Genomic DNA, 14,924 nt, shown 5'->3' with positions numbered 1-14,924 from the left:
AGTCTTCCATTACTTACCAGCTACTGTATATCCTGCAGGAAGTGGTGTATTTTTTCAGTCTGAAACTGTGCTCTCTGCTGCCACCTCAGTCTGAGCAGTAGCAAATTCCCATACAAAATTTCTCCTGAATTGGAAAGTTGCTGACATGGACAACAGAGAGCCCCATGTCAGACTGGAAAAAGTACACCACTTCCTGCAGGACATACAGCAGCTGATAAGCAGTGTCAAGCATTTCCAGTGCTTAATGCAGTCTGTATCCAGCCTTAGCTTAGAGACAGCCTTGGGGTCTTCTCTAGGTGTCCAAGACTAACTACACAGGGATTTCCCGGTTCCCAATCACATCAATGAAAAACCTTAAAGGGGTTGTCCAGGAAAAAAAAAAATCTTTCAAATCAACTGGTGTCAGAAAGTTATATAGATCTGTAAATTACTTCTATTTAAAAATCTCAAATCTTTCCATACTTATCAGCTACTATATATCCTGCAGGAAGTGTTGTTTTATTTACATTCAGAAACATCGCTCTCTGCTGACATCTCTGGCCGAGACAGGAACTGTCCTGAGCAGGAGAGGTTTTCTATGGGGATTTGCTACTGCTCAGGACAGTTCCTGACTCGGCCAGAGATGTCAGCAGAGAGCACTGTTTCTGAATGTAAATAAAACAATTCCTGCAGAATATATAGTAGCCTATAAGTTGGGGAAGAATTGAGATTTTTAAATAGAAGTAAATAAAAAAAAAACTATATAACTTTCTGACACTTTTTTTCGCTGGACAACCCCTTTAAGACTCCATTGAAGGGAGATAGGCAGCAGCTCAGAAAATGTACTAATTTACTATACAGTAGAGCAGCTGGCCAACTGCTGCAAAAATACATTCCCATCATGCCTGGACTGCAAAACACAAGCTTTGTCTGTCTATGCATGACGAGAATTGTAGTTTTGAAAATAAGCTTCTCTCATTTACAAAATCCTGTAGACTATACAACCTTGTACAACCTTGAATGTCCTCAGTACCTTAGCCAAGAATTCTGTGAGAGTTATATGCACAGGATATTATATATATATATATATATATATATATATATATATATATATATATATATATATATATATATACACATATACATACACACACACCTTCAATATCATGTAGTTACCATAGTAAAAAATGCTCATTGTTGCTTTTCATTCTTTAATACTTCTCAGAACTGAACAGGTTAATATCTGGACCACACCTATTTTAATCTTCTATAGTCGCTGCTAAATATTTTTATGCTAAATGAAATCCTTTGATTTTACCATCTGCCTCACTCATTTTGTGACTACTCCCATGCCAACCAACTACTTATATTTAGGCCACATTTTCAATTATAACTTTAAAAAGTTCAGTTCAGAGTGTGAAATAACAATCTTCAGAGATACAGCAAATTCACTGGCAGAGATAAAAGCAATGTATTGGCGTGTCCCCAGTAGCTTTGCTTTAAAGTAAATTAATTGTATAATTTTAGAAACAAAAGACTCCAATCAAAGCTAATAATGTGTATATAGACCGCCACATTCTGATTCACTGGTGAATATTCTCAGACATCACAGCACTTTATTCAAGATAAATTCAACACCAAAAATAACATTCAATGGAGAAGGCTCGATCATCAGGTAAAGTAAGAATAATCCTAAAATCCACAAGTAACCTGATTGAAATGATTTAATTGTAGGATAAGCAGGATATTTGGCTCCACGGCAACAGACATAGAAATATGCCAACATTTTAAGGTTAACAAGCATATTATCTACAATAGCAAAAAAAAAAAAATATATAGCACAGGAAGATACATTTGTGATAGACTTGGCGCCTTTGGTTAACTAGAAAACATTTAGGAGGAAATAAAGGAAATTGCCACCCAACCATACTGAACACATCAAAGTATTTTAGCGACATAACACAGACAGTTCTAAAAACCGTTTTATAAAACATCTTAGCTATAAAGCAAATAAAGAAATGCCCAGTTACAGTACATGGCGCGGGCCCTCAATCTATACTGGGCAGACATACATTCTATTGGGTTCAGCAACCAATCTAAAGCTGCAAACAACTTTTTGAGTACAAAAAAAAGGCATTTTTTTCCCTAATAAAACATAATACAGAGTTTCTTCACTTGTACTATCGATTTCTACAAAATATTTTAAATGACAGTAACACTTTAAGTCTGAAAAAAAGACATACGTCCAGTTTAGGCTATTACCCTATAGTGTTGATCCAAAGAAAGCCAAAAAAAAATCCTTGACATTATAGCACTTCCCCTCATTTTACAGAGAAAAATGTCTTCCTGACTCGAAATCTAGCACTCAGAATAAATCCCTGGATCAACAACTCTTTTTCCAGAATCGAGTCTATAACCTGTAGTATTACTGTGCTCCAGAAGTGCATTTACACCTGTTTGGAACTTATTAGAGTTAAAACCAATAAAATAATTTAAACTGTTCTTACAGTAAAGAAACCTTTTTTAATCCCCTCTAGACATAGAAGGTGTCCCCTTGTTACAGATACAGCCCTGAGTATAAATCGATCATTGGAGAGATCTTTGTACTGAACCTGATATTGTAAAACTTATTCAGTGGGACTTTCTAGTCTTTTATTTTTAAGGGCCTTTTACTTTTATTTTCAGCTAGGAGCGTCGCTTGAAACCCTCCTGCGGCAGATAATGAGCCTGTGTGAAAGTGGTAGTGATCAACCGAAGACTGGGCAAATGCCAAATATCGGCTGATCGCTTGTTTAGAACCTGCTTTAAAATTTATGTGCATCAGCTGCACATCTCCCTGTGTAAACAGGGTTGCGTGTGGCCAATAACGAAAAAGGGAAACTGACAGTATGCACATGTATATATCTGTGCTGTCAGTTTCCAGATCACAAGCAGTCTATACTTACAACGCTGCTTGTGATCCGGCATCTGGCTTCTCCCGTCCTCCGGCTGTATCTTCAGGCAGTCGCCTAATTGACAGTCAGAGGAGGTGTTGCCTGATTGACAGGCAGCGCCCGAAGGACTGGAGAAGCTAGATGTTGGCTCGCAATCAGCATTGTAAGTACAGACTGTTTGTGATCTGGAAACAGACAGCACAGATATATAAATGCTGTCAGTGGGCTACACGATTGATACAGTAATCTTTTGTGCAGCCCGAGTACTCAATTTCTTGTGTCATGTAAAGGTACAGCAAACAAGCAGTTGATCACGCTGATCATCTCGTTTGAGGCCCCTGCTGCTGAGAGATATATACACCTAAAGGACCCTTAGATGTAACAGGAAGGGTGAGGGGGATTTACAAACTAATATGGTTAATAGACGGGTTGGACACAAATCTTGGAGCACAGCTCCAACAGGCTGCAGAGGGAGAGGAGAGCAGATACAAGGCAGACAGTCGGGAAGAATCACATAGGCTGCATACAAGTGGTCAGACACAACAGAATTTCTACAACACACTGCTAAGCATTTAAAAGCAAAAGAAAGCAATTTTTTGACCTGTTGGGAAAATGCATTTTTTGCACCAATGCTTTAAAAAGGTGCTCACAGCCTTTAAAAAAGAACACCAAAGTGAACTGGGTTTACCCAAGGTAAATTTCTTATATTATTTACATTGTTTCTAGGAACAAAGTGGCTGAACTTTATATGACCGTATATAAGACCACATGACTATATACTGTAGATAGAGGCTTAGGAGACAGTGCTGGCTATCCTCTTGGTATTTACTATGTAGCAGATTTCATCCACATATTAGGTCGCTGCCCCAAATTATTTCACAATTGGAAAAAAAGATTTGTATTTCTTTGACCTAAATAATTGTACTCCTCATTTAGAAATTGGACTAAAAGATTGTTCTTAAGGGCTTGGGTTTTTGGAAGACTATGCATTGCTCTCATGTGGAAATCTCCTAGTCCACTCCCAATTAAAAAAGTGGAAATGTTTTATGAACAAATTATTAGCTAGCGAAAAAAAAAAAAAAAAAACTGCAATCCCACAGAATATAGGGAAAAATGAAAATACTTTCCAGCCCTAGCATGACGTTTCTGTTCCCTTTTCTTTGGCCAGGGGTGGGAGTTGTAAATGGAGGTGGGTAAGAAAAAAGAAAAAAAGAGATTGTCATATTAACGGTAGCACAGAAATACAGTAAAATCCATGAACCTCAGCAAGAAGTGACCAAGTAAAACAGAATATCTCACACTGATACAACAGAACTGCAAACGTTGGTTTACAAAATGTAATGTCCATCCGTTTTAGCTCAAAAACTTTAGCTTGGTAAGTAGGCACAACCATATAAAACGCATGTCCAACGTTGTTGAAACCAATAATCCATGGTTTGAAATGTGCATGGAGACACTATTTTTGCAGATGTCCTTGTCTTTTTAACAATGTTAGTATAAAAATCTTTAAAATGTTTAAATAGTGTGTACTGGACTGAAGGGGCATTCTGGACTACTTAAAAACATAACAATGCTCGGGTTGTAAAACAACAAGATACAAGACATTCCCTGTGCCCTGTCCAGCATGGGCACTCTCATCCACCCTGGTCCTTTTGATAACGCAATCTCTTGCTATTCTGATGACGTCCTTAACACACTGCTGCGCTTGGTGATTGGCTTTGTTAGGTTCAGGATGTCATCAGCAGAGTGGACGGAGCATATTGTAACCCTGTTGGATCCGGGCTATGGACAGGATGAGAGAGAACTCCTTTGTTTTTTGTTTTGTTTGTTTTTTTACAGTACTAGCAGATGGTTACGAGTATATAGAATTTGAAAAATCCCTTTAATATAAATTTCTAAACTATATGGCTAACAAAACGTTGCTTATAATATAATGGCAAAATGTAATGTAAAGGCAGAAATCTAATCTGCATCTCTTAGTATCATACATGTAAATTAGTGTGTAGGGCATATTTATATTATTTTCTTCGCCTTACTAATTCTTCATACTACACATGCTATCTCTAGTCGTCTTTTATGGGATCCCACACCAACTGGTGCCATTCTAACCATGCCATTTCACATTGCTTTTCTGTTCTCTGTCCTGATACAGAGGAAACTAACACCAAACCGATCACTGGCTAAGCTGTGTCACCACTGCGGTCAGTAATTGGCTGAGCAGGTATTTTCCATCTCTTGCAATGTGGAAGAGAGAGCAGAGACAGTGGGGAGTGGCACCAGCAAAATGTCACCAGTGGAAGATTGGTGGCAGGCGAGTTCCTATACTGACACCCTTGACACTTTACATTGTAAAATTAACCCTCTAGAAAACCCTTTTAAACTAAATGTTTTGTTACCACCCTGGGATCACATCCCACAGTCACCCAACCATGCTCCATGGGTGGTTAGTGAAATACCGTCTCTTCAGGACATATAATATATGTTTTTTTGCAGGGATAGAAAGACTAGAGTTAAAAAAGTGTATTTCATGTTTTGTAAAAAAAAAAAAAAAATAGATATAATTCAGTACTTCCCATCAAATATATTTCTGCAACATACTTATGTTACAAATTCCCTCTTTTTTTCACAAACACTGCAGGATAGACCTACTATGGTTTTGTGCTTCATGCTGTGTATAAAGTGATGAAATCCTGACCGTGTGTAAGAGCTGGGACCTTCAACACGTCAAAGCCTATGATTAAGTCAGATTGAACAAATCCCACTATTAAATTTCAAATAAAGAGTGGGTGCACACACAAGAACACCACTCCGTTATAATAAATACTACATTCTTCTTTCCCTTTCCTTTGAAAACACATGCAGAATGTGTGTCTATCTTTTACAAAGAGTTCAGAACGAGAGAGCATGTACACATCTGGTTTTATGCGTGTGATTGCATTTCAGGTACTTTTGTTTTTTTTAGGGTGGGATCAAACATGGTAGCATTTTACCATAGAGTTCACCCTTAACTTTCCTAGAAAGGATTAAGACCTCCTTTCCAACATAATGGCTGTAATGTGGTCAGTCAGCTCCTGCCACTTAGCCTAACCTCTGCTGCCCGGTCCAGCCATTCGCTCTTGGCCACCAGTATGTGGCGTCCTCCTCTGATGCTGTTCCTGGTCTGGCCTGTAGGGTGTACTCACATGCTTTTACTGCTTCTTAAAGGGCTATCTCTGTCCAGTGATCTGTGCCTGAGCAATATTGTGTCTTCCTAGTATCCATAGCAATGGTGAGCTGACAGGGTACCTGTCACCATGAAAAACAGTGTAGAACAGTATACAGCTGCAGCTAAAGGTGGAAGATCGCATTTCTGTCAATACGTCTTATGCTGGCAGGGTTCCATTCCCAAGCCCTATACTTATTCATCTTAAAAGGTTGAGGCCGAGTTTTTGCCACATTACACGGCAACCAATCCAGAAACTATGGGGCCTTCCACTAAGTAAGCAGTGTGAGAGATATAGCATGTGGGACAGGAAAGACACTTCTACAGCAGCCTTGCTAGAAATGCTCCTTCGGCAGATAATCGGCCTGTGTAAAGGTGTCGGCGATCGGCCACTGCTCACTGGTTGATCGCATCTTTTGTGAGGCTTCAAGAGTTATTGCTATCGACCCACATCTCCTTGTGGCTAACAGCAATATATTTAAATGGTCACACAAATAATACAGCGATCGTTTGTGCGGCCCAGATTAACCGTGCCTCCTGAAAGCATGCAAACGAGCTTAGATATCGCTGATCGGCTATTGCTTACATCCTTGCACAGCCCCGTATCAGGCCGTTTAAAAGGACCCTTGGTGTATAAGCAACATAAAACATGGAATAATCTAGCAGATAACAAAATATTCTGGTAAAAGTTTTCATATAACTAATTTAAAGAATGATGTATTATACATATGATAAGTGAAGGTCTCTAAATAAATTAGCACTCCTCTCCTCTGAAAACAACTAAAAAATACTTAGTATGTACAAATATAGTAAATATTTAAACATATCAAATGGCTGTAGTGATAGATGGACTGGCCATAGAACTTACAGGGAATTTGGCCGGCTCACTTTAATTACTTCCAGGTCAGGATCACTGGAGTTGAGATTATTCATGTTTGAGCGTTGGACACAGCTGGAGCTCACTGAGCTGTTTGCATTAGACGAACTGACAGACTCTGCACTGGAATTTACACTGTTCCTCTTCTCTTCTGAAAACAAACCAAACATATGTTAAGAAAACGCTGCGCTGAACTTGGCCTCTGGTTCATGAATTTAATGAATGATTGACATTTCAGCCAAAATTTTTTCCTGTTTCCTTTGTTTTAAAACTCATGCAATCGGTTACATTTTATAGTATGATAATATATCGCTGCCCATCAAATTTTATATTTTATATCAAAATAAAGGTAAATATATATAAGCAGTAAGGCCACATTCACACAGTCAGGATACCATCAGATTCCAAATCTAAATCAGACAGAATCTGCTGACATTCGGCAGGCAAGGCCTTGAAACAGGGTAGTTTGCGACCCATTCTGAAAAGCAACCACCCTGCAGATCTTAAAGGGAACTAATCACAAAATAAAAATTAAAAAAAAAATTGCATTTTACATGGTAAAGGACATTCTAACGAATTCTAATTCTTTCTGCCAGAGGGTGCACACTCTATGAGGGAGATTCATTAAAGGGTGTAAAATTTAGACTGGTACAAACTGCCCACAGCAACCAATCACAGCTTCTCTATCATGTTACCAGAGCTGGAAGCTGAGCTGTGATTGGTTGCTTTGGGTAGTTTGCACCAGTCTAAATTTTACACCCTTTGATAAATCTCCCCCTACAGTATGTATCTATACAGGAGATTTGGGGCACTGTATCAGTAACACAGAGCTCCACCTTCTATTAAGATACAATACAAAATAGAATTTTACCTAAACATGATAAGATTTTGCAATAGGAAATAAAGCATTGCTTCTAAATCTCAAAACAAGTCTTTGGAGTATTGAGTATGTCTATCTTATTCTGTTTTATGAAGTGTACCGGCAGCCTTTTTGTACAGGCAGATATTGCATGCTATATCATTATAACTATAGTTTCTATAGAAACTATAATAGTATTTCTGAAAACCTGCCTGGCCTGGAATACCCCTTTAAGAGTTCACTTTTCTGGCTATATGAATGGCTAGCATACTGGTAACATGTTTGCTAGATAACATCCCCCAAACGCTGAATTAGAATGAACAGGGATGCAACTGGCAAGCCTTTTTCTAATACATTTTATGTTGGACAGATTTAGGACTCCGTACATTTTGCATGGCATATAGTTATTCATAGTTAATCTTCTTGAGTCTTTTAAAATATCAGACCACAAAGCTATGCTATTTGCACTTTTCCACTCAAAGTCACATTTAGCTATGAGGCTCCCAGAAGTCTCTGGTTTTGAGGTCAAGGTTGTTGGCCGACATCTCTGTTATTACATATTACAGTACACGGTATATTTGTGTTACACAAATGTTATTTATTTTCCCACTTTCTGTCAAAACCAGCATGTCTGAAACACTAATACTTCTCTTTGGAGAAAAGACTAAACAGGTTTCTTCAGCCTAATGCATTCTTTTAGTATGAAGTAAGATTGCCATATGAAGTTAATGAGCATATGAACATGCAGTAACATGCAGATTTTACAACCAAAATAATCACTTACATAAGAATACAGACTATAGTAATAGTAATTATGCAGAACATCTACATACTGTATATATAATAAGCCTATGGAAAGTAATAAACAGGCTACATTATCTAAACATCACAGCCACCCATGCCCCCTCTACAGGGGCAAAGTTTAAAATCATCCAGTGGTGGTTTTAAAAAAATCTATATGTACCCAAACATTGGTAACCTTTACCTGTCTGTGTATAGTTTTTGCTAAAACGGTCTGTAAAAATAAATTTATTGAGTTCACAATAGCCTAAAATTTAGTTGGTCTCTATGGGTCTTCAACATAACAATAAGAGCTAACAATTCATCCACACAGAGAGCTTTATTAAGCAAAAATTGACAGAATTCTGGCACAAAGTCCGCCAAACATACAGGCGTACATGTGGCATGCTATATTTATTATGTCTTTCAGATGCATTTTACGCCTCAACAGTTGACAGTTACAAAATTGTATCCATGTTTATCCAATTCCTCTGTGGCTATGTTATTGTTAAAACAAATGTAAGAATAATTGAGCCTGCAAAACCCAACCTGAAGCCTGACAAACACTAACCTTTTTATCAGACCTTCGGCAGACATGGCAAAAAAACCACTAACAGAATAAATAAATATTCAATAGTTTGTAAGATTTTATTTTACATATTTTAGACAACAAAAAATATCTTCAATTAACCCCTTCGTGCTGCAGCTAGTTTGGGCCTTAATGACCAGGCTAATTTTTCAAAAGCTGACCTGTCTCACTTTATGCTCTTATAGCTCAGTGATGCTTTAACGTATGCTAGCGATTCTGAGATTGTTTTTTCGTGACATATGGCACTTTATGTTAGTGGCAAAATTTGGTCACTACTTTGTGTGTTTTTTGTGAAAAACATCAAAATATCATGAAAAATGTAAAAAATTTGCATTTTATGAACTTTGAAATTCTCTGCTTCTAAAAAAAAGAAAGTCTTAGCACATAAATTAGTTACTAAGTCACATTACCAATATGTCTTCTTTATTCTGGCATAATTTGGTAAACATATTTTACTTTTTTAGGGTGTTATGGGGCTTAGAAATTTATCAGCAAATTATCACATTTTCGTGAAACTGATTTTTTTAGGGACCAGTTCTTTTTTTAAATGGATTTAGAAGTCTGGTATCCTGAAAACCCCCATAAGTGACCCCATTTTGGAAACTACACACCTTAAAGAATTAATCTAGGGGTATAATGAGCATTTTAACCCTACAGGGGCTGGAGGAAAGTATTCACAATTAGGCAGTAAAAAAATGGAAAATTTAAATTTTCCAATAATATATACGTTTAGATTAAAGTTTCTCATTTTCAAAAGGAATATGAGACAAAAAGCTCAGAAGGAAGGGAGCGCCAATTAGCTTTTCCAATGCAAATTTTGCTGAAGAAGTTTCTGAGCGCCAGGTGCGTTTGCAGTGCCCCTGTAGTGTCAGCAGAGAGAAAACCCCCCATAAGTCACAACATTTTGGAAAGTGCACCCCTCAAAGAATTCATCTTGGTGTGTGGTGACCATTTTGACCCCACAGGTATTACAGGAAAGTATTCAAAAGAAGACAGTAAAAATGAAAAACTCGAATTCTTCCAATAATATGTTCGTTTAGTTTGAAATTTCTCAATTTCACGAGGAACAAGAGGAAAAAAGTACCCCAAAATTTGTAACGTAGGTTCTCCTGAGTACAATGGTACCCCATATGTGGGCGTAAACCACTGTATGGGCACACAGGAGGACTCAGAAGGGAAGGAGCGCCAATTAGTTTTTTCAATGCAGATTTTGCTGAAGAAGTTTCCGAGCGCCAGGTGCGTTTGCAGAGCCCCTGTAGTGTCCGCAGAGTAAAATCTCCCAATAAGTCACCCCATTTTGGAAAGTGCACCCCTCAAAGAATTTATTTTGGGGTGTGGTGAGCATTTTGACCCCACAGGTATTTGAGGAAAGTATTCAAAAGTAGACAGTAAAAATGAAAAACTCGATTTTTTCCAATAATATGTTCCTTTAGTTTGAAATTTCTCAATTTCACGAGGAACAGGAGAGAAATGTCACCCCAATATATGTAACGCAGGTTCTCCTGAGTAGAACGGTACCCCATATGTGGGCATAAACCACTGCATGGGCACACAGCCGGGCTCAGAAGGGAAGGAGCGCCAATTAGCATTTTCAGTGCAGATTTTTCTGAAGAAGTTTCTGAGCACCAGGTGTGTTTGCAGAGCCCCTGTAGTGTCAGCAGAATAGATTCCCCCCAAAAGTCACCCCATTTTGGAAAGTGCACCCCTCAAAGAATTCATCTTGGGGTGTGGTGACCATTTTTACCCCACAGGTATTAGAGGAAAGTATTCAAAATTGGCCAGTAAAAATGAAAAACTCGAATTTTTCCAATAATATGTTTGTTTAGTTTGAAATTTCTCAATTTGACGAGGAACAGGAGAGAAAATGTACCCCAAAATCTGTAACGCAGGTTCTCCTGAGTACAACGGTACCCCATATGTGGGCATCAACCACTGTATAGGCACACAGCAGGGCTCAGAAGGGAAGGAGCGCCAATTTACAGGAGCAAAACCGCAGCTAGTAATAGTTATTAGTATAGCGCAGTTACTAAAATAAAATAAAAAAATGAGATTACAGGTAATGTGGGGTGGTTACGGGCAACCAGGGGTGGTTATGGGCAACCTGAGGTGGTTACAGGTAATCTGGGGTGGTTACGGACAACATGGGGTGGTCACGGGCAACCTGCTGTGGTTACGGCAACGTGGGGTGGTTACAGGCAACGTGGGGTGGTTACAGGCAACGTGGGGTGGTTAAGGGCAACGTGTGGTGGTCACGGGCAACCTGCTGTGGTTACGGCAACGTGGGGTGGTTACAGGCAACGTGGGCTGGTTACAGGCAACGTGGGCTGGTTACAGGCAACCTGCTGTGCTTACAGACAATCTGGGATGGTTACGGGAAACGTGGGGTGGTTACGGGCAACCTGCAGTGCTTACAGACAATCTGGGGTGGATACGGGCAACGTGGGGTGGTTACGGGCAACCTGCAGTGCTTACAGACAATCTGGGGTGGTTACGGGCAACGTGGGGTGGTTACGGGCAACCTGCAGTGCTTACAGACAATCTGGGGTGGATACGGGCAACGTGGGGTGGTTACGGGCAACCTGCAGTGCTTACTGACAATCTGGGGTGGTTACGGGCAACGTGGGGTGGTTACGGGCAATGTGGGGTGGATACCTGTAATCTGGCATGGGCACCGCAATCTGGAGGGGGTCAATGGCAATTTGGGGTGGTCAGAGGCGACGTGTGGTGGTCAGAGGCGACGTGTGGTGGTCAGAGGCGACGTGGCGTGGTCAGAGGCGACGTGGCGTGGTCAGAGGCGACGTGGCGTGGTCAGAGGCATCGTGGCGTGGTCAGAGGCATCGTGGCGTGGTCAGAGGCATCGTGGCGTGGTCAGAGGCATCGTGGCGTGGTCAGAGGCATCGTGGCGTGGTCAGAGGCATCGTGGCATGGTCAGAGGCATCGTGGCATGGTCAGAGGCATCGTGGCATGGTCAGAGGCATCGTGGCATGGTCAGAGGCATCGTGGCATGGTCAGAGGCATCGTGGCATGGTCAGAGGCAACACGCGGTGGTTACGTGCAATCTGGGGGGGGTTACATGTAATCTGGCATGATTACGGGGAACCTGGGGGGGTTATGTGCAACCTGGAAGGGTTACAGACAGTAATCTGGGGTGGGTACATGTAATATGGGGTGGTTACGGGCAATCGGGAGGGGGTCACTGGCAATGTGCGGTGGTTACGGGCAACGTGCGGTGGTTACGGGCAACGTGCGGTGGTTACGGGCAACGTGCGGTGGTTACGGGTAATCTGGGGAGGGGTTAGGGGTAATTTGGGAGTAAACTGCAATTATTACTATAATAAAAAGTGTGTGTTTTATTTTTTTGTATGTTTGTCACTTTTTGTACTTTACATATTCATTTTCACTGTATTACTATGATTACTGTGATATTTTCTATCTCAGTAATCATAGTTCAGTGACAGAGACCAAATTGGTCTCTGTCACTTTAAATTTTCAGAGTTGGCTGGTTGTGAAGCGCATGCGCACTTCATAACCAGCCAGGACGTCGAGGAGGAAGGAGCTCCAGGATCAGGTGAGTATATGGGGAAGGGGGGGTGTGACTGGGGGACGGGGGTGACAGGGGGGGTGGGGGGCGACTTGCGGGGTGGGGGGACATCACTTTTTATCCCCTGTCACCAATCATTCATGGTGACAGGGGGTAAAAAGTGCCAGGAGCACATGGTACAAGCGATCAGCGGTATATAGTATATACCGCTGATCGCTTGTACCGGGACCCAACAGGGGGGTCCCGATGACTGCCCCATGCTCTCCGCTACCTCCGGTGGCGGAGAGCATGGGGCTTTCATTCATTTTAACTTTTCCATCGCTGTGAACCGACATTAGTCGGTTCACAGCGATGGCGGCGGCCATCTTGGAAATGATGACCGCCGGGGGAGGGGGGTTAGTGATCGCCCGTCTAGGGGGGGCTGATCTGAGGTCTGGGGGACACTTATTTCATCTCCACCCGCCGTAGATTCACGGCGAGGGGAGATGAAAGGCGGCGGCAGCACCGGTAATCCCCTTTACCGACGGCCGCTGCTATAACGTTAATAGCGGCGATCGTCGGTTAGGGGGGGGGGGGCCGGGACGGACCCCACACACTGCCCCAACCCCTCAGCTACCTCCGGTAGTCGGGGGGATGGGCTGGGGGCCGTCCCGGCCCCGCAGCCTTATTCTCTGCCATCGCCGTAAAAAGCTGATGGCAGCAGAATAAGGACCCTTAGTGACCGCCGTAAAAAGCCGTATCGTCGGTCACTAAGGGGTTAATATATATTTTTAAAAAAACAAAAACATAAATACAGTTAATCCAAAAGAAGGGAGTCTTTTCAATATCCTTTGCCCCTTCTTGTTCTCAGTTTGGTGGTAAATCTACCTTGAGACTTACTTAATATGAATATTCAAAAAAGTGGTCTGTGGAGCCTCAGTTGCGAGGCTCCACGGTGGCTCCCCTTAGCTTCCCTTAGCTTCCCTGGAGGGATATCTGGCTATTCCCGTGTTTTGAGACTTGCAACTCAGGCTCCACAGACCCCTTTTTTGCATATTAAATTTCTATATGGGGCAATGTATGAATTAAGACTCTAAAATAAGTACTCTATTGGATTTTTTTTCACTGATCTCCCTGAGCTCAGTGTTTGATGTGTTTTGTTGGTCTACTATTCATTGCACTGGTTAGCCCAAATCCTGCTCCCCACTGATGAGGGGCAAACACCCTGAAACAGCTGCCTGTGGATGTATACTTGGCTTTTGGTAATCTCTTGTCTTGTTGCAATACTCGCAACTTAGACATTGAAGCAAAACGGGCCACCCTGGTATTTCCTTATTTTTGTCCCAATACTCGCAACAGAGTGGGTCCTTCACTACCAATAATGCTTCAGGGTATGTTTGTGATCGGTGGGAGTCTGGCAGAGAACATAGAAAAATTGCTATCTAAATAAATTAAGCACAGTGCACATACAGGCAACCCTTCATTCAAGCTCCATGATTCCTGAGAACAATGCAAAGCTCAGCAGTTTACACTGGCAATACCCCTATTATAATGTTTTGATTTATATTAAATTACAAAAGTCAAAACAAAGTATGGGTGCATTCACACGTACAGGATCCACAGCAGATTTGTTGCTGTTTTCAGTTATTTAGATCAAATCTGGTGTAGATCTACAGCAGAAAATCCGCTGCGATAGGGTGTGTGAAGCTACCCTATGGTTTACAGGTTGTGGAAGGCTCACTATTCAATTAAAGGTGGACCCATCCTAAGGTACACTGTTTTGTGGTAGAACAAAATAGCATGTTTCATTGTATAAGTCTCTTTGGAAACACTACTGAACAATCCTGATCTCCATAGGCATTTCAAAATGTACAGTATCCCATTTAAGTTCTTAACGGATGGAACAACGGCAAGTAATCCATAGAAAAAAATCTAGATGTAGTGAAAATCAAAATCTTTTGGGTCATAATAAAGAAAGCTAGGGTTGTAATAAATGTGCACAAGTGCCAATTAATTATGTCTGACTGATGTCTGTTTAAAGATCCTATGGACAGACCATTAATCTCTCTCCCTTGCAATGTACAATTTACCTAAAAGTTTTGTTATTTTGGAATACAAGTACACTTGCCATGAAATAGGTAAAAGTTATTATACACAGTTTACTTACTTGAGATATCATGTTTAG

At 40.9% G+C, this 14,924-nt stretch overlaps 1 protein-coding gene across 2 annotated transcripts in view; it reads right to left on the bottom strand.

Annotated features, from left to right (window-relative positions):
* The window catches only part of ARHGAP26 (Rho GTPase activating protein 26), a 270,292-nt gene that overhangs the window by 69,010 nt on the left and 186,358 nt on the right, over window positions 1-14,924 (bottom strand). For both annotated transcript variants that reach the window (XM_069971820.1, XM_069971829.1), the window contains exon 20: window positions 6,983-7,142. In XM_069971820.1, coding sequence (XP_069827921.1) covers window positions 6,983-7,142 — 160 coding nt within the window. The remainder of the gene's footprint in view (window positions 1-6,982; window positions 7,143-14,924) is intronic.

Source organism: Dendropsophus ebraccatus, chromosome 1 (genome assembly GCF_027789765.1).
Source record: "Dendropsophus ebraccatus isolate aDenEbr1 chromosome 1, aDenEbr1.pat, whole genome shotgun sequence".
Classification (NCBI taxonomy): domain Eukaryota; kingdom Metazoa; phylum Chordata; class Amphibia; order Anura; family Hylidae; genus Dendropsophus; species Dendropsophus ebraccatus.
This window is presented reverse-complemented; position numbering and strand designations above follow the sequence as displayed.